The following is a 25,124-nucleotide window of genomic DNA, read 5'->3' on the forward strand; positions in this document are numbered from 1 at the left end:
CCGCATTCTCAGAAAGAAGATCTAGGGGGCTGAAAGTGGCATTTAAGAGACAACATTGTTTTGACGTAGAAGTGGCCACTAGGAAATCACAGCTAAATAAACAAGCAAAGCAGTTGGCGAAAAAGTGGATTGCCCAACAAAAAAAGCAACAAAAAAACTCAAGCAAACCTTTAAAAATTGGCTTATCTCCTACAAACTCGTGCTGTTACACAGAAATGCTGAAAAAATGTTGAAGCTCATTGCATCGAAGAACACTGCTGAGGTATGGAAACTTTTCAACGCCATGAATTCCCGTCGTCTTCACTATTTAATGTAGTAGCAGTTGAAGTTTGGGATATGCACTTCAAATCGCTGTATGCTGTATGTAAATACCGGCACGGCTGCTGCCAGAGTCTTGAATTTTCCAGCGCCCGGGAATGGGCAATTATCGGGGCAGTACAGCCCCAGCGGACCCGGTAATTGCCCATTCTCTTTATTTATTTATTTATTTATTTATTTACACAAGCAGTTAATACACAAATGAGCAAGCAATTACAGAATACCAAAAAGAAGAAAATAAAATAAAAAAAAATTAAAAAAACACTCTTAAAAGAAGTCATTAAACATATTCCAGATATTCTCATACAAGGACAATTTATGTTTCAATTTGTAAATAGTTTTTTCAGTTCTCGACAGGCAGTACATCTCCTGAACCCAATCTTCAAATGAAGGGGGAATCCGGCTTTTCCATCCTCGAAGTACTAACCTTTTGGCCACAATGGTAGCTCTAAAAAAACATTTTTTGAGGGCAGAGCTAAGATCAGACAACCCTGAGTCATCACCTAGGATCAGAGTTTTGAAATCCAGGACAGACCCCCCCACCAGTAATCTTGTCACAAACATCACAAACTTTGCTCCAAAAACGTCTGACCCACATACAGCTCCACAGCATGTGTTCCAAAGACCCAACATCTTGAACACATCCCCAACACTCATCACTGTCCGTCATGCCTCTTTTGTGTAATGTTTCCGGACACCAGTATACACGATTAAGAATCTTAATTTGCCTAGACCTTTCACCTAGGTTCAGCGAACACAAGGAAACATTTCCACATATATTCTGCCAGCATCCGATATCAATCTCAAATCCAATCCTTTCACTCCAAACTTCCCGTAGTCTATCATTACTTTGATAATGTGACACAATTAACTTAGAAATTCTACTGGCCAGACCACCTTCCTTTCCATTTGAATTGGCCAGAAAGATGTTTAAATCCAGGGTGTTTGACCAGTCAACTTCACCTACAGATCTCTTCAGACGTCTATAAGCAGAATCCGATAAATTACCAAAATCCCATCTTTCTCTTATCACAGTTGCAGTCAACCATCAACCATCCTTCCCTAGATCAGAAATCTGTTTAATACCAGCCAGGAACCAATCAGGCCAAAACATTGTTTTGGTGCTATCCCAAATCTTAGGATCCAGCCAAATAGAGGCCCTCTGGCATTTAAAAGCATCAAAGCCCAATAAAGCCAACACCTCACTCCAAGATGTGCGCAAAAAAGTCATCACTAATAATCTAACACCAGTGCTTTTCGTGTTAGTGGTCAACAAAGCTTCTGGGCCAAGCGGCCCAAAGGCATTTGATTCCATCACCGCCCAGCAGTCCAACTCTCCATTCAAAAAGGGAATTAAAGAATGAGCTGAAAAGGCTAAGTGATAGGCTTTAAACCCCCAATCCACCTAGGTGAACTGGAAGCTGCAATTTTCATATTCCAAGTCGTGGTGGTTTTCTGTCCCATAAAAATTCTTGAACGAGACGGTCCAAATCTTTCCAATAACAATTTTTAATTCTCAAAGGAAGCATACTAGCCACAAAATTAATCTTTGGAGTCAAATTCATTTTTAGGGCGTTTACCTTACCCCACAGTGACAGATTAAGAAGACACCATCTGTCCAGGTCCAGTTTACAATCTTGAATGACCTTGCACATGGTTTCATCGACCATAAGTGAAACAGGAGACGTCAGCCAAACGCCCAAATAGCGCAAGAGCGTTTCACACCATGTAAATCCCAGACCCGTGACTAGATTTTTATCACATCTGTGGGAAAGAGGCAATATCTCTGACTTTAACCAATTAATCATGTAACCCGAACATTCATTATAACCAGATAATATCCGCATCAGACAGGGAAGGGACACATCCAAATTCTGAAGCACCAACAAGAGATTGTGCATATAACCACGCCTTTTGCATAATACCCCAGCAACCAACACCAAGCAAACCAGGTTCATTTTTGATGCATATAGCCAATGGTTCGATCGCCAAACTAAATAAAAGAGGCGAAAACGGACACCCCTGACGAGTGCCCTGTTCCAAACCAAAGGGCTCTGAGATGACCCCATTTGTCTCAATGTTCGCCGTTGGATTGGCATATAAAAGCGCAACCCAAGACATTAACTCTTCACCAAAATTCATCTCCCTCAGAACTGAATACAAGTAGTCCCATCTAACCCTGTCAAAAGCTTTCTCAGCATCAAGGGACAGCGGTATTGCAGTCCGCCGCATTAGCAGTTTCCATGGTAAGCAACAATTTCCTAATATTACTAGACGTACGTCTGTTTTTCATAAATCCAGATTGTTCCTCATCAATTCATTTAGGCAAAAACCTTTCTAACCGTAAGGCTAGAACCTTAGCTAAAATGTTATTATCGGTATTGATAAGACTGATGGGACGGTAACTCGCTGGAAGATTGCTGTTCTTTCCTTTTTTCAAAAAAACAGAGATAGAAGCATGACTCGTACTTTTAGGCAATGTCCCGTCCTATTTACTAGCAATTAACATATCTCTCAAGAGCTCAAGGGCCGAATTTGGAAGAATTCTATAAAATTCACAAGGAAGTCCATCTGGACCAGGGGATTTACCGACATTCAGCTTTGAAATTGCATTTTTGATCTCACTCGGGCGCTGGAAAATATGACTCACTATTCCCATTTGAGTCCCATTGGACTCAATGGGAATGGGGAGGACGGATGCACCGGCACCATTCATGAATGGTGCCGGTGCATCCATCAAGGTCTACGAGCGGGTGCCATTCTGCCCGCCAGGTCTGACCTGGCAGGCTGAAAGGCACCCGCTTGCAGAACTCGTAGTTTGCCGGTCCGGAAACAACGGTACTGGCAAGCTTACCGGTACTGTTGTTTCATGACCGGCAAACTTGTAATGAAGCCCATTCTCTTTTCCACTCAATCAGGGCTTGTATTATTCTTCAAATTATTGAATATACTCACTGCCTTGGGTTCATGATTGATGCTCTCTAAACTTGATGCTCAGAAAACCCAGCTGGCACCACATCAACAATCCTGTTTCCAGTGCTTCCCATCTTTTCTGCCATCAAATCTCTTTCTAAGCACAATTGGGCCACTTTTGCTCGCACACATTATCAGTGGTGCGGCACCAGGGAGTGGACTGCCAAGTGAGCCCTTTTACATTTGAAATCAATTAGTCACTTAAAACACAGGCAATCTATTTAACAAAAAGCACACCATCACACGTGCTCTGATGCCCATACCACTTACATGTCCCAGCCACTCCATAAACCGTCTTCCTAATTTAGCTGATAAACTGCTTCCCCTGGGTGGATCAGGTCTTGCGCTTGCTTCCAGATTTAAAAAATGAACAATTTCAAGCCCAGTCTGTTTCTTAGCAATCAGCACCCCCATGATACTACAGTTTCCTATTCACTTGATTGAACATTACTCCATTGTTGCAAGTTAAACATGCACTTTTGTTGTCCATCCTATTCTTGTAACATTTTCTCTCTCCAATCTGTTCTCTGATTTGCAGTCTTCGCCAATGCTTACAATGCTATTTTACCTTTTAATTACCACTGCATTTGTCTGTACTTTTAATTTTGTTGTAAATGGTCAGCACTCAATCCACCACTCACAGCAAGATGTGTGCTTCGTTATTCATAATGGAAACAACAACACAAATAATTTAGTAGCTACTCACAGGATATGTCACTCCAGTGGAAGAGACGGGAGAAACTTCATTTAGAGTTGAGTCAATCACAGTTAGAGAGTCAAGGTTCGGATACAAACTCTCCATTTCGGGTTCCTCTGACAGGTTATCTTCACTTCCTACAAGGCTTTCCTTTTCCGCATCGTTATCGGGCCATTTCTCAATAACAGAGAGCATGCCAGTATCTTTGTCCAGGATAATCTCATCAGTGCTTTCGTGAATTGAAAGAAATTCATCTAAACTCTCGTTGGTTGTAAGTTCAACTTCTAAACTGTCCTGAACAGGAAGCTCTTCTGTGCTCTTGAAATCAGAAAGTGTATTGTCCAAGCTGTGCCTTTTCCTCGGGTTCACTCCTTGTTTCATTTGAAGGTGCAAGAGACCCTTGCTTGTATCCGTGGCAGCATTTTCCTCAGTGCTAAAACTTTGCTCTGAATAGCCCGAAGTGATAGAAAAGTTTCGTGAAGAAGGATGTCCAGAATCAGGTGAACAGGTGCCATTATGGAGAGTGCCGTTCGGAAGCTTGGGTGGTTTGCTATCTTCATTTATAGCATCTGCTTCTGTCTGCTCGACCTCTTCAACCGATTCGAAGACCTAGAAAAGCATGTCGAGAAGTAACACAGTTATCGAGACAGTAACAGTCTGCTGGAATCATTCTAATGCTACATTGTGTATCTTGCAGACAGTTCGATAAGCATTAAAAAAGAGCCTCGTCTACAGTGTAATCCTGACTGCTTTGTCCCTTCCACACCTTTATTTATTCGGCATTGTTTAGAACCTTAAATGAAAAACTGCACTTCTCCACTGTGTGGCGCTAGACACAAACGGCACTGTCAATTCACAGGTTTTAGTGATACCCTATGTGCTGAATGATCGTTAGCCTGAAGTGAAGGCAATGAATGCCGTACCTGGGGCCAAGTGATGTAACAGGATTTAAACCCATGTATGCTTATAAAGCACATGTCAAAACGTTCTGCTGATGCAATGCTTTTGTTTTTTTACATTTTCTTTTCATCAGGGTAGGCAGCACAAAAAAATTGAATACTTGACTGATGCTGCCAAAGAGGCCGAACCATGTTTGAGGGTAGAAGCAGTGATTTAAACAGGCCTCTGCTACCCGCCCCCTCAGTACCTGCACTTCTTATTTGTTAGCATTTGAGTATCTGCACTTCTCAAAGCCTGAAAGAGAGTACCAGTACTCAACTATGTGACGAGGTAAAAAAGAAAGAATTTCATTTCACTAGCCCAATGGAAGGCTAAGCTCCTGCAGCCTTTTCTGGTGAAGCAGCGCCCTCTCCCTCCTCCTCTCTCCACCACCTGGGCACTGGCTCTAGTGTGAGAGCGATTTTAAGACCTGCACAGGCTCAGGCCCAGTTCCTGCACTTCTATTTTTTACATTTTAAGGATTTTTACAGAACGGATGTGACCTAGCAGTTTAGTTTGGACTGCCCATGTTGTGGGTGGGAAAAAGCCTGATTTGCATATGGGCGTCACCCTTCAGAATGGCAGGCAGGCTAAAATACGATGGTGTGGCGGGTTTCCCAGAGCAATACCAGAGGTTTATGATCGATTCAAAACATTCCATACGCCAACCTTCAGCTTTGTTATGGCAAATCTGTTTCATAAATAAAACATTGGACGTGGGTCGCAGATATTCTGGGTTTGATCCTCTCTACCCGTGCCCGGCTGTTTTTCATAAGGCAGGTGCCATGCCTTGCATGGCCGGTTTGTGCAATTTGTTGTCTTTGGGGCGGATCTATCAGCGGTGACATGCTTATATGAGCTACATAGCCAGAGCGTTCGGAGTGTGGAGGACTGAACAGGCATTTTGAAAAAAAAAAACAGAGCAGTCTTGTGAGCCGGGAAACCTCTCAGCCAATGATATACTTTTCCTTTTAAAAGCAAACTAAAGTGAACTAATATGAGCTACAATTAAAATGCACTGTTATGTTGAACTGAGTGGTACTTTTCAAAAGATAGAAAATAAGTGTCAGGGCCCAAATATTTCCTATCACGCTTGTGACACTGCGGGCGGGCTGTTCCCCACCATTGCTGCCACCACCCACAGCTGCTCCACACAGTGTCAACACATTTGGGGTTAAACTACAGCTCACATCTGGGTTGATGGAGGCTCAGAAATAAGTGCAGGGGCTGAGCCCTGGCAACCCCCCAAACCCCTGCCCACAAATGAAGCGCTGTCAATTACAGAGATTCGCTCAAAGGAAACAGCTATAGGTGCTGGGCGAACCTCTCAACTAGTGCGCTACTTTTTTTATTAATTTATTTAGATTCCTAAATTGAAAGCTCATGTTGTGCGCTCACGGCATCAGCTGTTTTGTGTGGCAAAAACCCTCCCCCAGGCTGTTCTGGCAATGCCACACACTACTATTTTCCTCCTCCCCTGCACAAACACCATCAAGCTAAGCAGAGGGTTTTAACTGGCAAAGAGCTAAATTCACTGCTTCCCGTGAACGAAGTGAGTGTCATCGTTTGATCCCCCTAAACAAGCAATACATTTCTGCTGTTTTGAAATTCTCTTTTATTTCTAAAAACAAAACAGGACATTTATAAAACAGCAAAAGGAAAAGAGGAAGCAACAAAAGGAAAAGGGCACTTGTTTTATGGGGAAAGCAAACCTCAGCACATAAATAAACTATTTAAATTAAAAAATCCATATTAAAACCCCACAATTCTCAAAATCTCCAAAACAAATGTAAATAAATCATTATGGATAAGGGTAATTCATAGAAATTCGCACAAAAGTGGCGCACGCGGCTTTCGCACAGCGTGCCCGTGCGAATGTCTGCGCCAGCCGCATGCGCTAAAATCGATTTCCGCGCACAGCGTATTCATGGATTTTCGCATACAAAACCAGCAGTGGCGCAGCGACCCTGCAGCAGCGCCAGTTATGCCCCCAAGAACGCCCTTGCTCAAGGAAAAGCCTTCAAAATCCCCAAATAATCGCAAAGGGCTGCGCTAACCCTGGACCAGTACACAGGGCTGGCAAACAGCAAACGCCATGCGGGGAACGTGTATTTCAGTGGTTCGCGGGAAGTTCCACACGCGATTGTCCTGTGTACGTGTGCATCAGGGGTGCGCGGGAAGTATCACACGCAAAATCAGCAGGGCACGTGTATTTCAGGGGTGCGCGGGAAGTATCACACACGATTCCAGCAGGGTACGTGTATTACAGGGGTGCACAGGAAGTATCAAACGCAAAAGCAGCAGGGTACGTGTATTCCAGGGGTGCGCAGGAAGTATCACACGCAAAAACAGCAGGGTACGTGTATTCCAGGGGTGCACGGGAAGTATCACACGCAAAAGCAGCAGGGTACGTGTATTTCAGGGGTGCGCAGGAAGTATCACACGCAAAATCAGCAGGGTACGTGTATCTCAGGGGTGCACGGGAAGTATCACACGCGATTCCATCAGGGTACGTGTATTTCAGGGGTGTGCGGGGAGCACCACACGTGAATTGCATTTGTGGGTCCTCCCAGGTGTTCCCTCTACACCCTCCACGGCCCCTGCAGGTGGCCCACACAACAGGGGCCTACCCAGCACATGTCCTGCAGGCTCCCCATCCACCATGGCCATGCCCCCCAGCCAACCAACATGTCACCTTGCACTACTGCCCACCAACGCATGTCCCCCTGCACCCCCAGCCACCAGGGGCACCCTCCACCAGCCCCCACTCATGTCTCCCATCACCCCCACCCCCCAGCAGTGCAGGGGCAGCCTCCACCAGGCCCCCACTCATGTCCCCCTGCACCCCCACCCCCCAGCCACCAGGGGCAGCCTCCACCAGGCCCCCACTCATGTCCCCCTGCACCCCCACCCCCCAGCCACCAGGGGCAGCCTCCACCAGGCCCCCACTCATGTCTACCACCACCCCCACCCCCAGCCACCAGGGGCAGCCTCCACCAGGCCCCCACTCATGTCCCCCTGCACCCCCACCCCCAGCCACCAGGGGCAGCCTCCACCAGGCCCCCACCCATGTCTACCACCCCCCCAGCATCCAGGGGCACCCTCCACCAGGCCCCCACTCATGTCTCCCATCACCCCACCCCCCAGCAGTGCAGGGGCAGCCTCCACCAGGCCCCCACTCATGTCCCCCTGCACCCCCAGCCACCAGGGGCAGCCTCCACCAGGCCCCCACTCATGCCCCCCTGCACCCCCACCCCCCAGCAGTGCAGGGGCAGCCTCCACCAGGCCCCCACTCATGTCTCCCATCACCCCCACCCCCCAGCCACCAGGGGCAGCCTCCACCAGGCCCCCACTCATGTCTACCACCACCCCCACCCCCCAGCCACCAGGGGCAGCCTCCACCAGGCCCCCACTCATGTCCCCCTGCACCCCCACCCCCCAGCCACCAGGGGCAGCCTCCACCAGGCCCCTACCCATGTCTACCACCACCCCACCCCCCAGCATCCAGGGGCACCCTCCACCAGGCCCCCACTCATGTCTCCCATCACCCCACCCCCCAGCAGTGCAGGGGCAGCCTCACCAGGCCCCCACTCATGTCTACCACCACCCGCACCCTCCAACATCCAGGGGCACCCTCCACCAGGCCCCCACTCATGTCTCCCATCACCCCCACCCCCAGCAGTGCAGGGGCAGCCTCCACCAGGCCCCCACTCATGTCCCCCTGCACCCCACCCCCAGCCACCAGGGGCAGCCTCCACCAGGCCCCCACTCATTTCCCCCTGCACCCCCACCCCCCAGCCACCAGGGGCAGCCTCCACCAGGCCCCCACTCATGTCCAACTCATGTCCCCCTGCACCCCCACCCCCAGCCACCAGGGGCAGCCTCCACCAGGCCCCCACTCATGTCTACCACCACCCCCACCCCACTGCCACCAGGGGCACCCTCCACCAGGCCCCCACTCTTGTCTCTCACCACCCCCACCCCCCAGCCACCAGGGGCAGCCTCCACCAGGCCCCCACCCATGTCTATGACCACCCACACCTCCCGGCAGTGCAGGGGCAGCCTCCACCAGGCCTCCAACCATGTCCCCCTGCACCCCCACCCCCCAGCCACCAGGGGCAGCCTCCACCAGGCCCCCACTCATGTCTACCACCACCCCCACCCCCAGCCACCAGGGGCAGCCTCCACCAGGCCCCGTCCTGGGTTCTCCTGCCCTCCGGCCGATGCCTGCCCCTCCGATGTGGAAGGCCCCGAGCCATCATGGCTCCCACCACGTTGCTGCTGCTGCGGCTCTGCCCGTGCACTGCCTCCTGCTGCGTGCACATCCTCAGCTGGCTGGGGTGCAGTCGTTGATGTGGCCACCCCTGCTGGACGTCCGACTCCCGACTGTGGCAGGGATGCCTCCTCCACCAGCCTGGCCGCACAGTCAGAGGCAGCTCCACAGGGCACCCAGGTGACTGATGGGTGGGAAGATGGCACGGAGGACGACTGGCGCATAGGGGGTTCAGTTGAGGAGGGGGTCGGAGCAAGCCCCATCAAACGGAGGAATCCGGCCTGGGTGACCTGTCCCAGTAGGCCGACACGGTCAACAAGCCATTCGAGATGACATGCAGTCTCCTCATGAAAAGACTGCAGGTCACCTCACATGGCCCGTTGACGCAACGCCACACCAGTCAGGACAGGCTCAACCTGGACCCGGATAGCCACGTCCGCAGGCAGAGGAAGGCCAGTTGTCATGAGCTCATCCCCTGCCTGAAAACGGGTCTGGACGTAGGCATCCCTGCTGGTGCAAAATGATGCAGTGACAGGATCAGAGACAGGATTGCACACAGGCACCTCCGAGGCGACCTGTGCTGCCTCCTGTCCCTGGTCCTGCACTGCACCAATAGCACCAAAGGAATCCCCACCTCCAGACCCCGTCTCTGTTGCTCGCACTGCCTCCTCCTCCACCAAACCCCCCACCAACCTGGATGACTCCGTGCCATCTTCCCCCATTGAGCCCTGTGGGGTCCCAGCTGCCCCTTCTGCTGCCGAGGAGTCCAAATCCGACCTCCGCCTCTTGGACCTCCCCCTGGCAGCTGCGGCCTGGGACGCGGCACCGGACTCCTCACTCCCCGACGAGATCACAACCTGGGAGGGGAGCCGGGCCTTGCATCTCCGGGTGGCGGTGCGATCCCCGCCGCTGTGCTCCACAGCACCTTCTCCGCCCTCTTCATCAGTTGACGCTGCAGACAGGGAGGAATAAAACACAGGCATCAGGGCACTGTACAATGGACACATACACACATGACAGTTGCACATGAGTGGCATTGGCAAACCTCAGACATGGCATCACAATCGGCAACACACATGTCATTTCAACTTGCACACATGAGCCATACCACAGCCACATCGCAACTGCCAGCACCATCCATACACATACAACAGCATGAGCAGGCAAAGGTGAGCCAGACATCACATGCAACACAGGGAGTGCCCTACACATGTACACACACCACCACACTTGCATGCATGTGTACACCTCAGCCAACTGTCGCAGTGTTCCGATGGGCATCCATGTCACATCTGCCAATCAGGCTTCCACATCCCGCTGTCACATGCATCCATGTTGCCTCACTGTTGCACCCTTGTCAAATATACACACATGCACATGTACACAGTGCTGATACATGCAGCTGAAAACAACATACATGCGTGACATCACGAACATGCCCACTTACATACACATTCATCCAAACATGTGTGCCCACACAACTGCATTTGGCATGCAAGCCTACACACACAAGCACCATCCATGTCTCACACATGACAGCCCTCGCAGGTGTTAGCCTCACGGTCCTGTACACCCCCACCCATACTCGGCCCCATACAAACAGATGTGCAACCGGCACACTACTGGCACATCACCACACGCACATCTTACAATCATGATGCATGTACACTTACCGCTCGACTCCAGACGGGTCTGCCTCTCAAGGACCTGGACGTGGAGCGCTGGGGATATGCGTTCCAGGACCCTCATCTGATCTTCCGACAATTGGCCCCAGCGCCCCTTAGCATCCGCTCCCTTCAAGAGGCGCCGGGCCTTGTTCAGGGTCCTGGACCTGAAGTCCTCCCAGCGCTTCTTGACATGTTGGAAGTCACAGACTGCCACCCCCTCCGCGTTGATGGCAGTCACGATGTCCGTCCATATCCGAGTCCGTCCTTCCTTGTCGGCGCGCACACTTCCGTAGAGGGCATCATACTGACCCAGGACTTGCACCACCAGGACACCAACTTCCCTGGCACTGAAGCTGGTGCCCCTCTGCCTCTCTGGCTGGGGGTTGTCAGTGGTGCCAGATGCTGCAGTGCCCGACATGACAACCCCAGAGGCAGGAGTGGGTGGGCAACTGGGTCCTGGGGCTGGGCTGTGGAGCGATGGAATCCCAGTCGGGAGTCTTCGGTTCCAGCAGGGGTGGTCACAGCAACAGCACCCCTGGCTGATGTGCAGGCAGCAAATGGCAGGGCACGTGGACAGCAGGCAGTCAGGCAGCAGCAGATGGCAGGTGGGAGCGTGCTCGGGGCTCTGGGGGGCAGTAAATCGGCTTTCTGGGCAGGAGCGTGGTCTTCCGTGTGCTTACGCGTGGCCAACTTGATACGGAGTGATTTGGCACGTGAAAAGTCCTGCACGTCTGCGTGTAATTCGAGGAAAGGCCCTTAGCGCGTAAGCACGTCTGCAAGCATACGCGATTTCATTGGAACAAAGGCCCTTAGCGCGTAAGCGTGTCTGTGACGTGACACGCGCGGGTGTTTCACTCATTACACGTGATGACAGAGCACACGTGGATTTCCACCAATCGCGTGTGAAACTTCCTGCGCACCCCAGAAATACACGTACCCACGCCAATCGCGTGAACGCTCACTTCCCTCCGATTACACGTGATGACACTCGGACGTGCAGTTTCACCACGTGTGCTCGCATATGCGATTTCATTGGCCTAAAGGCCACCATGCGCAGCTGTGACGTCACGCGCATGGCCGTAGAGAATGGCGCGTGTAAAAAAAAAGAGATACACGTCCGAGTGTCAAAGCGCGTAATTGGTGGAAATGGCCTCATCGCGTATGCGCGTCTGTGACGTGTGTATAAAAGGTACGTGTAGAACGCCATTTCTTTGTACGTGCTTTTCGTGGAGAGCGAGTGGGTGAAATCTGTACTTCTTGTCGGTTCACATGCGATTTACTTCACAGCGTTTCCAGTTCATACTCCCTGTTACCTCTGACAGCTTTTTCTCTTTTCCTCTTTTTCCTGGGCCTGTTACCTCAAACAGCGTTCCCTTCTACTGTTGTCCTGTCTCCTCAGACAGCGTACAATTCGTCTTTTGGTGGGGGTGTTGCCAACGCGCACACGCGCATATTTTTCACGCTTTTGTTCCTGGCAGACGGTGAGTCGCGCACGTATTTAACATCTGTGCTTGCCCCGTGTGTCGCGTACCCCTTCAGAGGTCATTCTAGACTGCGTGTGACACGCATACGTTCATTCTTGTGTTTCTGGGTGCCACAGCGTAGTGCAGGTTTATTTTTCCACGCACGTGGTCTAGGAGGGGTTGCGTGCACCTTACTTCCCTTTTCTGGGGTGCCTGTGCATTGTGTGACCCGTCATCTTTCCCCAGGGATGACATACAGCCTTGCTAGAGCACTAGGGTACGATAACCATCTGGTACCCAACCCCTTTTACCCCCAATTGCCCAGGACAATAGTTCACATCGACTCCCATACGCACAATAACATCAGTGCCATGGCTGGGAGGCGAACAAGCCGTAAGGGTGGCAAAGGTGGCCGAGCCCCAAGTGGTGGGCGTGGTGGATCCGGTAGGGGACGTGGCCGTGACTTGCAGGGTGCCCCTAGCCCCCCATGTGTGGAGGAGCAGTCAGGGACACCCATGCCCCCCCACCCCCTGGTTGAGGTTAACGTGGCTGACACTATCCATGCTCAGCCCTTGTTGGACTAGCCCACTGTGGAACCAGACCTGGCACAGGGTGACTCCATGGCTGACTTCCAGGTCAGCAGGTCTAGGCCACGTGTGCCGGTGAACGTTGGTGTCATCAGGCCACGTGGATCAGGGGCAGCTAGGTCATCTGCTGCCCCGCGTAGGCAGGCTGGGGAGGCTGCAGGGGCAGCTGCGGCTCCATCCACCCCACCTCTCACACACCCAGCCAGGACAGTGTCGGTCCAAGTCCATCATGCTGACATTCCCCCTGACACCATCACACTTGAGCTAATGCCTGCACCAACTCCCATGCTGAGTGTGCAATCCCATACTCCTAGTACAGAGTCCACCGGGGCTCCTGCCCCTAGTGTCCAGAGCGGCGTAGGACACTCAGGATCCCCACCACCTTCCAAGCAGAAGAGGAAGAGTGCTCGTCCAGTAGAGGCTGATGCCCCAGACACGGCTACACAGTCCGGCCCGTCAAGGAAGCCCAGCTTCAATGAGGCCGAACTGAATGCACTTGTAGAGTATGTGTCCGCACATGACTGAGAAATGGTGATTGTTGCAGGATCCAAGACCACACCTGCACAACGTCAGGCACACTGGCAGACCATTGCGGAAATCATAAGTGCCCTTGGAATCGTGAGGCGCACAGCTACTGAATGCTACAAGCGCTGGAATGACCTGAAGCGCAGGGCAAAGAATAAGCTGGGCTCAAGTCATGCCGCAACTCTAGTGACTGGAGGTGGGTCTCCAGCAGACGACATAGAACTCACTCCACATGAGCAGGTTGCTGGGACCTACGTCACGGAGGAACTGATCCAAGGCGTGGGAGAACTGGCAGATTACGAGGCATTGTCCGGTGAGTGCACATGCATGTGTGTGTCATCTTTGTGCATGGTGTGTGTGGGAGGGCTTCTGTTTGGGTGCCAGGTGAGGGTGCGTGTGCCTGAGTGGTTTGGGTCACCCATGTGCCTCTTCCTATTCATTCTGCGCACCAGCATTTGGGTATAGCAGCATCCCTTCTGCCAACATTAGACATCCAGCCCAACACCACACCAGTTGCCCTTGGAGTGTCATCTTGCCACAACATTGTTGCTTATTTACCTCTGCTTATTCTGCCAGATTGTTTGCATACCACCACTTCTACTCGGGATTTTTCAGTCCTATTGTCACATGTCTGACATGGCTATGGTACAGTGGACTGGCTTAGTTTCCTGGACATGATTTGTTTAGACATGTCCCTGTGCTATAGGACCATTTTGGACTGGCAGCTGCAGGTTAACCATTTGAACCATTTCAATGGAAAAATCAATTACATTAGCAAACTGGACTGAATGAACAATTGGTGACCTCCTCTCCCTCTTCACTTTATGGCTAGGGTACATGCTATCTGTGTGATGTCATGTGTATTTGACCTGCCAATCACTGGCCAATGTGTGATGCCACTGCTAGGCGGCATGCAGCAAATGTTTTCATCTTCCATCTTGGTCTCATCAATGTGTGCCATCTGCCTCCCCTTCACACGCAGTGATGGTGCATGCATGGGAGGGTTTTAGTCATGTGGGACATGTGTCAATCAAGTACTGTTTCTGTAGCCTCTCAGCCCTAATTGTGTGCCATAGTGCTAATGCCTGTTTCCATTTGTTTTCTTTTATGTCTTTGCAGGGGATGACGCACTTGATACTGCTGGGGTTGTGGAGATGGTGCAGACCCAGGAGGGGTCTGAGGGCCGACCAACCACCAGTGAGGGACGTGGTGTGGTGGTGGTTGAGAACCCACAACTGCTGCAGGTCGTGCTCTCAAGGGGTGTCTCTGGCTGCACCTCCTCCGAGATGTATTCAGGTGTCGATTCGGATGATGAGACCTATGTGCCGTCGCAGGTGAGTGTTCCTGGGAGGGATTCTGTTCTGTCCGACCCACCTGCACCAGGGTTAGAACCCTCAATGGGGATGTCAGTGTTGGCAGGTACGCCTTTGGTGGTTCCGGATGCAGGGTCACACTCTGCGACATCTCATCCTGTTCCTGGGCCAGCAGATCAGAGGGGGAATGCAGTCCTGCAGCCTCAGGCAGTGCCGGCACAGCAAGGCGCAGTTCGCCTTGCCCCAGACAGGTGTGGTGCCCGCCGACGTGGTGGCCGTCAGCCACCTGGCAATACCGCATGGGAGCAATCCATATACGGTATGGCAACCCAACAGGCAGCATCATCAGAGATGATGGCTCAGGCCATGGATAGGGAGGCCACTTCCATTGTCCCCCCCGAAAGGCTGATGGAGCGACTACAGCAGGCAACTGACTCCATCTGCCAGTCACACAGGGAGGACATGTTGGCGTCCGACAGGGACAGGCGGGCGGCACTGGCGACTCTGCAGGAAGCCATTTCCATAGAGTCCCAGGGCCACAGGGAAGCCCTGAGGGTGGAACTCCTACACCTCAGGACGACTCTTGTTGAGCTTGAGGCTTCGACAAACAGAAGGACATAACAGCAGCTGGAGCGTCTCACACGTACGCTCTCAGCTGAGATGCAGGCAACTAGGGTGGAGGTCCGGGCATCCCGTGAGTTGTTGCATGGGAACTCTGCACACTTATCCTCCAGAACGAGACCTACCACACCTGCATGCTTGCAGCAATGGAGGAACAGACTCGGGCTTTGCGTGGGCTGCCTCCCATAGTGCCACCACCTCCTGATGCAGCAGCAGAGGGTGAGGAGAGCGACAGCAGTGATACTCCCACAATAGGGTAGCCGTGTAGGCCATGAGCCCATGGAGGTGTTTTTTTTCCGCAAGATCCACACAGGTGGGTTTTGGTGTGCACCCTGTCCTCAGACCTCCTGGGTGGTCTCCCAAACCCCCCAGGGCATTTTTTTTTAATTTTTATTTATTTATTTATTTTGGGACAGTGTGTTGCCTTGTGTGGCTCCCGTGGGCATACGCTGCATTGTGGCTGGGCACATGCAGGCTTGTCATGAATTTGGTTCAGATGCTTGGGTTTTTGTGACACACACCCCTCCTGCTTCCCGTTTCCATGGGCTTGCAAAGGGTGTGCCCAAGTGACATTGATGTACATGGTGACATTGGACTCCCATTTGATGTGTGGGCAGTCTGTAGTCAATACTGTGTATACATTCATAGTGCATATTGCGGTTGTATTGTACACTGCATGGTGTATTGATATGTGCCTCTGCATCCATCTCATCCTCCTACTTTGCAGGTCCATTCCTCATGTCTTCACAATGCGGTCCACCTTGGAACTGGAGTCCATGTTGTAAGCAGTGCACCTACACTCTTGCGTGGCGCTAACACTGTATACTTGGAAGTGTTCGGAGGGCTGGCATCATCAGGTAGTGAGGCTAGCAAATTTTTAAGTCTGTAATGTCATGTTTAAGGTAGGTTGGAGGTTGTGTAGGTGATTGGTTTTCTTGTTAAGTATTTGGTAATGTGTGTTGTAGGTCCTGCATTACTGTGAGCATTTCATGTGTGGACATGTTTCCATTAGGGACACTGTGGCTGGTGACACTTGGGGCATGCTGTGGGGATTAATTTGTTTCCTCTCACATTGCATGACATGCCATGGTGTGTTGTGTGGCCGTGCCGGGGAGGGGTTGGGTGACATGGCACTGTTTTCATGTAGTATTTTGCAAGTGGGTATTCATTTCTGCAGCATGGAAGTGTCTTTTGATGACACTGCATTGGTGGTGTTTGTGTAGGTAGGGATGCACACATTGTGACACTTCCACATGAACAATCTCAGGCTGCTATGGTTCTGACAGTTGACTGTCCCTTTGTTCGTCTTAATTGTCAGGTTGAGTCATCATTGCTTATCAGATGGTATGTGCCAGGGCTGTGTGCACTCCACTGGGGTGTGATTTCTATGTGCAGTAATTAGCCACCAGCTGCGTACGGGCTGCCTCACCCCGTGCCCTCTCCCCTCCCATGCGCAGCGGGCGTGCATGTGGTTGGGGATGTGGGGGCACCACCATGTCCACAGCCAGGCCCCGGCGTGTTGCAACATTGTGCAGGACACATGCTGCCACTATGATCCTTCACACTACTGGGGGCGCATATAACAGCTGCCCGCCAGAACGGTCAAGGGAGCGAAAGCGTGACTTGAGCACTCCGAATGTGCGCTCCACAGTGCCCTGGGTTGCAATATGGGCTGTGTTGTAACTTACCTCTGGAGGCGTGATGGGGTTCCGAATTGGCGTCATCATATGGGTGCTCAGAGGGTAGGCACTGTCCCCTGGTGAGGAGGTGATGGGTATCATTAGTGGGGTAGTGACATAACTCTGCATCTGACATGCATGCATGTGCAGTGGCATTCATACTCACCAAGCAGCCATGTATCGCCATGCCGCCCAGCTTCTAGGTCCCGGCTTAGGGTAGACATTCGGTAAATGAAGCTGTTGTGGGTGGACCCTAGATAGTTGGCATATGCTGAGGTGATGATTCCCTTGGCATTACATACTACCTGCACGTTGATGGAATGCCAGTGCTTGCGGTTCCTATAGATGTGCTAAGATGCCCTGGGGGGGACGTAGTGCCACATGGGTGCAGTCAATGGCACCTAGCACTTTTGGGAATTGTGCCACACCGTAGAAATCGAGGGTGGCAGCCTGCCTTTCTGCAGGTGTCCTGGGCAGGTATATGTGCCTACGGACTGATGGGCGTGCAGTGATGATGTTCAAGACCTGGTGTAGGTAGCGTGACTGCATGGCCTGTGACACCCCACCCACTATGGCACTTGCCCGCTGAAATGATCCTGTGGGCAAGAAGTGCAGTACATTGAGGACCTTCTCCAGGGGGCTGAGTGCTTGGGAGCACAGGGTGGGTGATGTGAGGTCATCCTCCCACTCACTGACCAGGTCCAGTATTATGTGTGGTGGAAATCTGTACCTCCCATACACCTGGTCATCAGGCATCCCAAAAAGGCTGGTTCTGGGAGTGAAAATTCTGGCCCTCACTATCCTCCTCCTCCTTTGGTAACCCACGGCCACTGCTGCTAGGAACGGTATATTCATCCTGGCGCCTGAGCTTGTTTGTTGCTTGCGTGCACTTTTATGCTGCGCGGGTCGACGTACGCCTGCTTCATGCTGGCGTACGTGTTTCAGGATTGGACCATTTATTTTTCGGCGCGTCGTAGGCGAACGTGTGATTCTTCCCGGCCACCCCAGGAATACACGTAGCACGCTCTCCCAGGCCCAGTCGCAAGTAAATATTCCCGCCCACCCCTGGAATACACGTACCCCACTCTCACAGGCCCAGTCGCGTGTGGAAGTTCACGCGCACCCCGAGATACACGTACCCAGGCCAATCGCGTGTGGAACTTCCCGCGCACCCCGAAGTACATGTACCCAGGCCAATCGCGTGTGGAACTTCCCGCGCACCCCGAAGTACACGTACCCAGGCCAATCGCGTGTGGAACTTCCCGCGCACCCCGTAGTACACGTACCCAGGCCAATCGCGTGTGGAACTTCCCGCACACCCCGAAGTACACGTACCCAGGCAAATCGCACAGCTGGGGGGTGGGGGTGATGGGAGACATGTGTGGGGGCCTGGTGGAGGGTGCCCCTGCACTGCTGGGGGGTGGGTGTGCTGGGAGACATGAGTGGGGGCCTGGTGGAGGGTGCCCCTGCACTGCTGGGGGTGGGGGTGCAGGGGGACATGAGTGGGGGCCTGGTGGAGGCTGCCCCTGCACTGCTGGGGGGTGGGGGTGCAGGGGGACATGAGTGGGGGCCTGGTGGAGGCTGCCCCTGGTGCCTGGGGGGTGGGGGTGGTGGGAGACATGAGTGGGGGCCTGGTGGAGGCTGCCCCTGCACTGCTGGGGGGTGGGGGTGCAGGGGGACATGAGTGGGGGCCTGGTGGAGGCTGCCCCTGGTGGCTGGGGGGTGGGGGTGCAGGGGGACATGAGTGGGGGCCTGGTGGAGGCTGCCCCTGCACTGCTGAGGGGTGGGGGTGATGGGAGACATGTGTGGGGGCCTGGTGGTGGGTGCCCCTGGGGGGTGGGGGTGGTGGTAGACATGTGTGGGGGCCTGGTGGAGGGTGCCCCTGCACTGCTGGGGGGTGGGGGTGATGGGAGACATGTGTGGGGGCCTGGTGGAGGGTGCCCCTGGGGGGTGGGGGTGGTGGTAGACATGTGTGGGGGCCTGGTGGAGGGTTCCCCTGCACTGCTGGGGGGTGGGGGTGGTGGGAGACATGAGTGGGGGCCTGGTGGAGGCTGCCCCTGGTGGCTGGGGGGTGGGGGTGCAGGGGGACATGAGTGGGGGCCTGGTGGAGGCTGCCCCTGGTGGCTGGGGGTGGGGGTGCAGGGGGACATGAGTGGGGGCCTGGTGGAGGCTGCCCCTGGTGGCTGGGGGGTGGGGGTGGTGGGAGACATGAGTGGGGGCCTGGTGGAGGCTGCCCCTGCACTGCTTGGGGGTGGGGGTGATGGGAGACATGTGTGGGGGCCTGGTGGAGGGTGCCCCTGGGGGGTGGGGGGTGGGGGTGGTGGTAGACATGTGTGGGGGCCTGGTGGAGGGTGCCCCTGCACTGCTGGGGGTTGGGGGTGGTGGGAGACATGAGTGGGGGCCTGGTGGAGGCTGCCCCTGGTGGCTGGGGGGTGGGAGACATGAGTGGGGGCCTGGTGGAGGCTGCCCCTTGTGGCTGGGGGGTGGGGGTGGTGGGAGACATGAGTGGGGGGCTGGTGGAGGGTGCCCCTGGTGGCTGGGGGGTGGGGGTGCAGGGGGACATGAGTGGGGGCCTGGTGGAGGCTGCCCCTGGTGGCTGGGGGGTGGGGGTGGTGGGAGACATGAGTGGGGGCCTGGTGGAGGCTGCCCCTGGTGTCCGGGGGGTGGGGGTGCAGGGGGACATGAGTGGGGACCTGGTGGAGGGTGCCCCTGCACTGCCGGGGGGTGGGGGTGATGGGAGACATGAGTGGGGGCCTGGTGGAGGCTGCCCCTGGTGGCTGGGAGTGGGTGGTGGGAGACATGAGTGGGGGCCTGGTGGAGGCTGCCCCTCCACTGCTGGGGGGTGGGGGTGATGGGAGACATGTGTGGGGGCCTGGTGGAGGGTGCCCCTGGGGGGTGGGGGCCTGGTGGAGGGTGCCCCTGGGGGGTGGGGGATGGGTGCGGTGGTAGACATGTGTGGGGGCCTGGTGGATCATGCCCCTGCACTGCTGGGGTGTGGGGGTGGTGAGAGACATGAGTGGGGGCCTGGTGGAGGCTGCCCCTGGTGGCTGGGGGGTGGGGGTGCAGGGAGACATGAGTGGGGGCCTGGTGGAGGCTGCCCCTGGACTGCTGGGGGGTGGCGGTGATGGGAGACATGTGTGGGGGCCTGGTGGAGGGTGCCCCTGGGGGGTGGGGGTGGTGGTAGACATGTGTGGGGGGCTGGTGGAGGGTGCCCCTGCACTGCTGGGGGGTGGGGGTGCTGGGAGACATGTGTTGGTGATCAGTAATGCAAGGTGACATGTGGGTTGGCTGGTGGGCATGGCCATGGTGGATGGGTTGCCTGTGGGACATGAGCAGGGGTGCAGGGTAGTCCCCTGTGGTGTGGGCTGCCTGCAGGGGCCGTGGAGGGTGTAGAGGGAACACCTGGGAGGACCCACATGGCCAAATCACGTGTAGCATTCCCCGGCACCGCCGAAATACACGTACCCTGCTGAAATCGCATGTGAATCTTCCCGCGCACCTCGGAATACACGTACCCAGGCCAATCGCGTGTGGAACTTCCCGCGCACCCCGAAGTACACGTACCCAGGCCAATCGCGTGTGGAACTTCCCGCGCACCCCGAAGTACACGTACCCAGGCCTATCGCGTGTGGAACTTCCCGCGCACCCCGTAGTACACGTACCCAAGCTAATCGCGTGTGGAACTTCCCGCGCACCCAGGAACACACGCACACGCTATTTTTCACACGGCGGTTGTCCGTGTTTGTCGGTACCCCTTTGCACCTCATTTGTCCTAGAGGGCCACTGTATGGCCCATTCATCATGGCTGTATATGGGTACTTTTTGTTAGCGCACATTTTGGCGCACATTTTTTTTCAGTCGCAGGGGCATTACCGCCTGCTTTCTTGTGGCGTACTTGTTTGGCTCTGTGCGCCTCTTTGACCGTGCGCTGGTTTGCCCTATTCGATTCCATGAATACGAGTTGTAGGCGAGCGTGTGGGTGTTCCGCGCACTTGCCTCCTGTACTTCCCCCGTGATGCCCATATTTTCACGCGTTGTTCCCCATTCCGAGTGTTACACCCCGTGTTCCGCCTACTTTTGTGATGTGCGCCACGCTATATGCAATTTCGCAGTGGCCGTGGCGCACGCTGCTGGATGACCTCTGCGCCGGCGTGCGCGGTGCACATTTTTAGCGCACATCCAATGTTTTTCTCGCGCACGGACTTCCATGAATCAATGTACGCTGGTTTCCCTGCGATTTTCGCACTTTTACTGCGAATCGCACGTTTTGGCACCTCTGCGCGGGAATTTTCGGCGCACATTAATTCCATGAATCGACCCCAAATCTCCACTCACTTTATGCACATGTGGCTGTCTGGGGATCTCAGACTGATGGATGGACTACTTCCAGCATCTGCAGCAGCAATTCACCTCAGCTATTATTCACATGTGCATAACGAGCGTGGAGATGAAATAGGTATAATGTTTAATATAGGTTTTGGAGATTTTAAGAATTATGAGTTCATAATATGGACATTTTTTGTTGCAATGGTTTTAGTATTATTGATGTTTTTGTCTTGTACTTTATTGTTTTATTTCTTTAAATCGTAAATAAAGTAAATTTGCTATATTGTTTTGTATTTTGTTATGTTCAATAACTTAGCATCAATCTAATATATATATAATTTGAAATTTGGAATTTTGAAGTTGTCCCTGCTTATATATGTTTTTAGCATGTTGATAGGTTGGATTTCAAGGTGGACTCATTATGATAAGCTTTTTCACACAGAAATCTCCGGATTGCGTACATGTCTTTCCTCTTGTCAGAGATTGCCACCATTTATATTTAAGGTGCCGATTGTGGTTTGGAGGCTGTATATATTTCTTAAAGACTTTGTTGCTCGAATAGCTTATTCTATATACTATTTATGTAGGCAAGTCGCTGATAACTTATGCTAAGAAGCACTAGGCACTTTATTGCAGTAATATTGATATGCATTATGCACTTTCACATGAGCAATGTTTGCACACACTATGCAGTTTAATGTTGATAGACTTTATCTTACAGCAGTCCATGTATGCACTTTCCGCAGCATGAAATCTATTTTAGAAGATAAGATTACCTTCAACATATTCATAAGATGCTATGTCTAGTGTATTATATCTTGATTGCATGTATATTTACCAACACACTCTATACAACGTGAATTACATAGTTTCTTTATTCTCTTCTTAGCATACATGGACAGAGAGCACTGTGCATTTATTACAATTGCTGCTAGTAATCATTGCTGCTTGGCACTATGCACTTTATGGCTATTGTTCTCAACAATTATTGTTGCTAGGCGTATTTTGCACATTCATTGTTATTTTGCGACTTGTACTGCTCATGTTTGGCCTATATAACCAGCATCACTGTTATGTTTTTTGACAGCCGGCTAAAACATTGTAACAACAGTGGAACGGAAGCTTATATAGATTGCTGCACCCCACGTTGAGGGATGACACTTTGTTCTTTTGGAGCCACCGGGATACATGTTTGTTTCCCTTCTTTGGGGAGTTTAAATATATAGATGTGGCTACTAGGCCTTAGTTATAAAATCTAATATATATACTTTTCTACTGATCTAGCCAGTTACTTTGTACATACAGGCTCTATTAGTACAGAACTTTAGATTGGGCCTGTCGAGCAAGCACTATAACATCTTTGTGTACTTGACCAGGTGTTTTTCTGCCATTCATTTAGGTGGTTAAATCGCATATCTCGCCAAAAATTAGTGGTTGGTTCCTTCTGTCTCTCCTCCCTGTGGCAATGCAGCAATCTAAAAAAATATATGTTTGTTTGTTTGTTTTATTACTTGTATTGCGCACCAGACCTGTGGGTATTTGGGCGCATTGCATAAGATCACTCACAGCTTAGTTACACATAAAAAGTACATTTACATAATGTATAGTTACACACAGGCAAATTATATACATACAGGATATATACATACATGTGATTCAGACTATGGGCTGAGAGCAGGCACGTGGGATCTTGGGAGAGTCATGGTTCTTAAGGTAGTAGTCTGTAAGGTGTAGTCTGTAAAGTGTAAGAGAGCGTCCGTAAAATGACCAGTAACTAGAATATTTACCAGATGGGAGGACAGTTAGTCTAGGTGTCATAAGCCGACCTAGAAGTCAGCGTCCTTAAGCCACTTTATTAAGCTTCTACGGAAGTTTTGGTATGAGTGCTCTACTCTTAGTGGGGAGGGTAGCGAGTTCCACAGTTGGGCTGCCTCGACCTGGAAACTGCTGCCTCCAACTCTGGGCAACTTAAATCTAGGGACCAAGGGGCAGTTCGTATTAGAGAGTCTAGTTGTTCTTGTCACATGTTTCGTAGTCATTCTATCTGACAGGTAGCGTGATGCCACATTGTTCAGGCATTTATGTGTGAGAGAGGCAGCTTTTAGTTTAATTTTATCGTATGTGGACAGCCAGTTGTTAGCTCTTCTCGTCTCAGAGATGTGTTCTCTCCTTGCAATTCCAAGTGCTGCTCTGAGAGCATTGTTTTGCAAGAATTGGATTTTCTTAATAGTTTGTTTGTTAGCCCCTATGTACAAGGCGTTATAATAGTCGAGCTTTGATAGGAGGAGTGCTCTGGCAAGGGTGATACAACTAGTATTTGACAGGAAAGCTTTGCCTGCTGTAATCAATTTGCAGTATATGCCGTGGCCGAGGCCATGGCGTTAACCTGTTTGTTGAAGGAGAGAGTAGAATCCAGGTAGAACCCCAGGGTTTTTACCTCCTTAGCGACGGTAATGATATTATGGTCTATGTTAAAGGCTGAATATTTGGGACTCCGTTTTTTGAGGGTCGATGGTGTGCGCAGGATGATGATCTCTGTCTTATCTTCATTCAGGCATAGTCCATGGGTGGCCAGCCATGCCTGAATGATAAGATATACCCTATTCACCAAGGCCAAATCCTTGTCGTAATCACCAGTAAGAGGTAGGAGGATCTGAGTATCATCTGCATAATTAGTGTAGGTGATACCCAGTTGATCCAGATCATCGAAAAGGGGCTTGGTGAAGATGTTGTATAAGGTAGGTGAGACACAAGATCCCTGGGGCCCTCCACAAGTGATGGGGATGGGGTCAGCTGCAGCCATAGGAGAGAAGTCTCTCATGGTCCGATTACTTAGAAAGGATTGTAGCCACGCTATGGCTTCTTTGATGTCCTGGGTGTTAGTCTTAGCAGTGCACGGTGGTGGGGCGAGTTATGCTTAGTTTACCATAACTGGCGAAGAATTTATGGGGGTTTCTGTTTTACCTGTAACCATAACGTACCTGTAACAATGTTTGTCCATTGAATTGCATAGGTTTTTACTAGTGCAACTTAACCATAACGTTCCTTTAACAACATTCTTTGCCAGTGAATATATATGTATATATATATATATATTTCAAAAAATGAAAAAGCCTTAGGAAAAGGCAAATCCGGTGGACTGCACTCCTGAGAGCAGCTGAGAGATTGCAATCTTCACTCAGCAAAAAAGGAACATGACAGCAAATCCAGGCAGCACAGGAATTACTTTATTGTTAAATGTGCATCGGAGAAGGAAAGCCCTGGATAGCAAACAACGCATTTCTCGGTATTCTGACCGCTTGATCACGTAGGTAGAAAAGGAGTAAGTTTTAAAGCCATAGCAACTCTATGGTAATGCACGGAGTGGCCACTTACCCATACGCTTCGTAGTATCACCACGCAGCCATATTTAAACATCCTGTAATAGCACAATATGTGTGCATGTGGTGGACCCAGTTGCTTATGTAGCCTCACCTTCTCCTACCGTGACACTAGTAATTAAGCTACTGTCTCTGCCACCAAGCGTATCACTGGCCCTCTCTTTAACAATACCTACACCTAAACATGCACATCCTAAGGAGCCTACTGCCTTTCCTCACTATTTCGACAGCTATTGTGTAGTTAGTGATAATACTGGTAGATCACCACTACCATATCACCCAAAATTCCACTATGGCCCTACCTCCTACTTATACAAATAAACAATGGCCAATAAAATGTATCACGCAAGGACCTTTACGGAA

General features: G+C 51.8%; 1 protein-coding gene across 2 annotated transcripts in view; it reads right to left on the reverse strand.

Moving 5' to 3' along the window:
* SGSM1 (small G protein signaling modulator 1) overlaps positions 1–25,124 on the reverse strand; it is a 1,887,833-nt gene that overhangs the window by 314,320 nt on the left and 1,548,389 nt on the right. For both annotated transcript variants that reach the window (XM_069619387.1, XM_069619388.1), the window contains exon 19: positions 3,998–4,597. In XM_069619387.1, coding sequence (XP_069475488.1) covers positions 3,998–4,597 — 600 coding nt within the window. The remainder of the gene's footprint in view (positions 1–3,997; positions 4,598–25,124) is intronic.

The sequence above is a fragment of the Ambystoma mexicanum genome, chromosome 10, assembly GCF_040938575.1.
Source record: "Ambystoma mexicanum isolate Mex_15411 chromosome 10, UKY_AmexF1_1, whole genome shotgun sequence".
In the NCBI taxonomy this organism is placed as follows: domain Eukaryota; kingdom Metazoa; phylum Chordata; class Amphibia; order Caudata; family Ambystomatidae; genus Ambystoma; species Ambystoma mexicanum.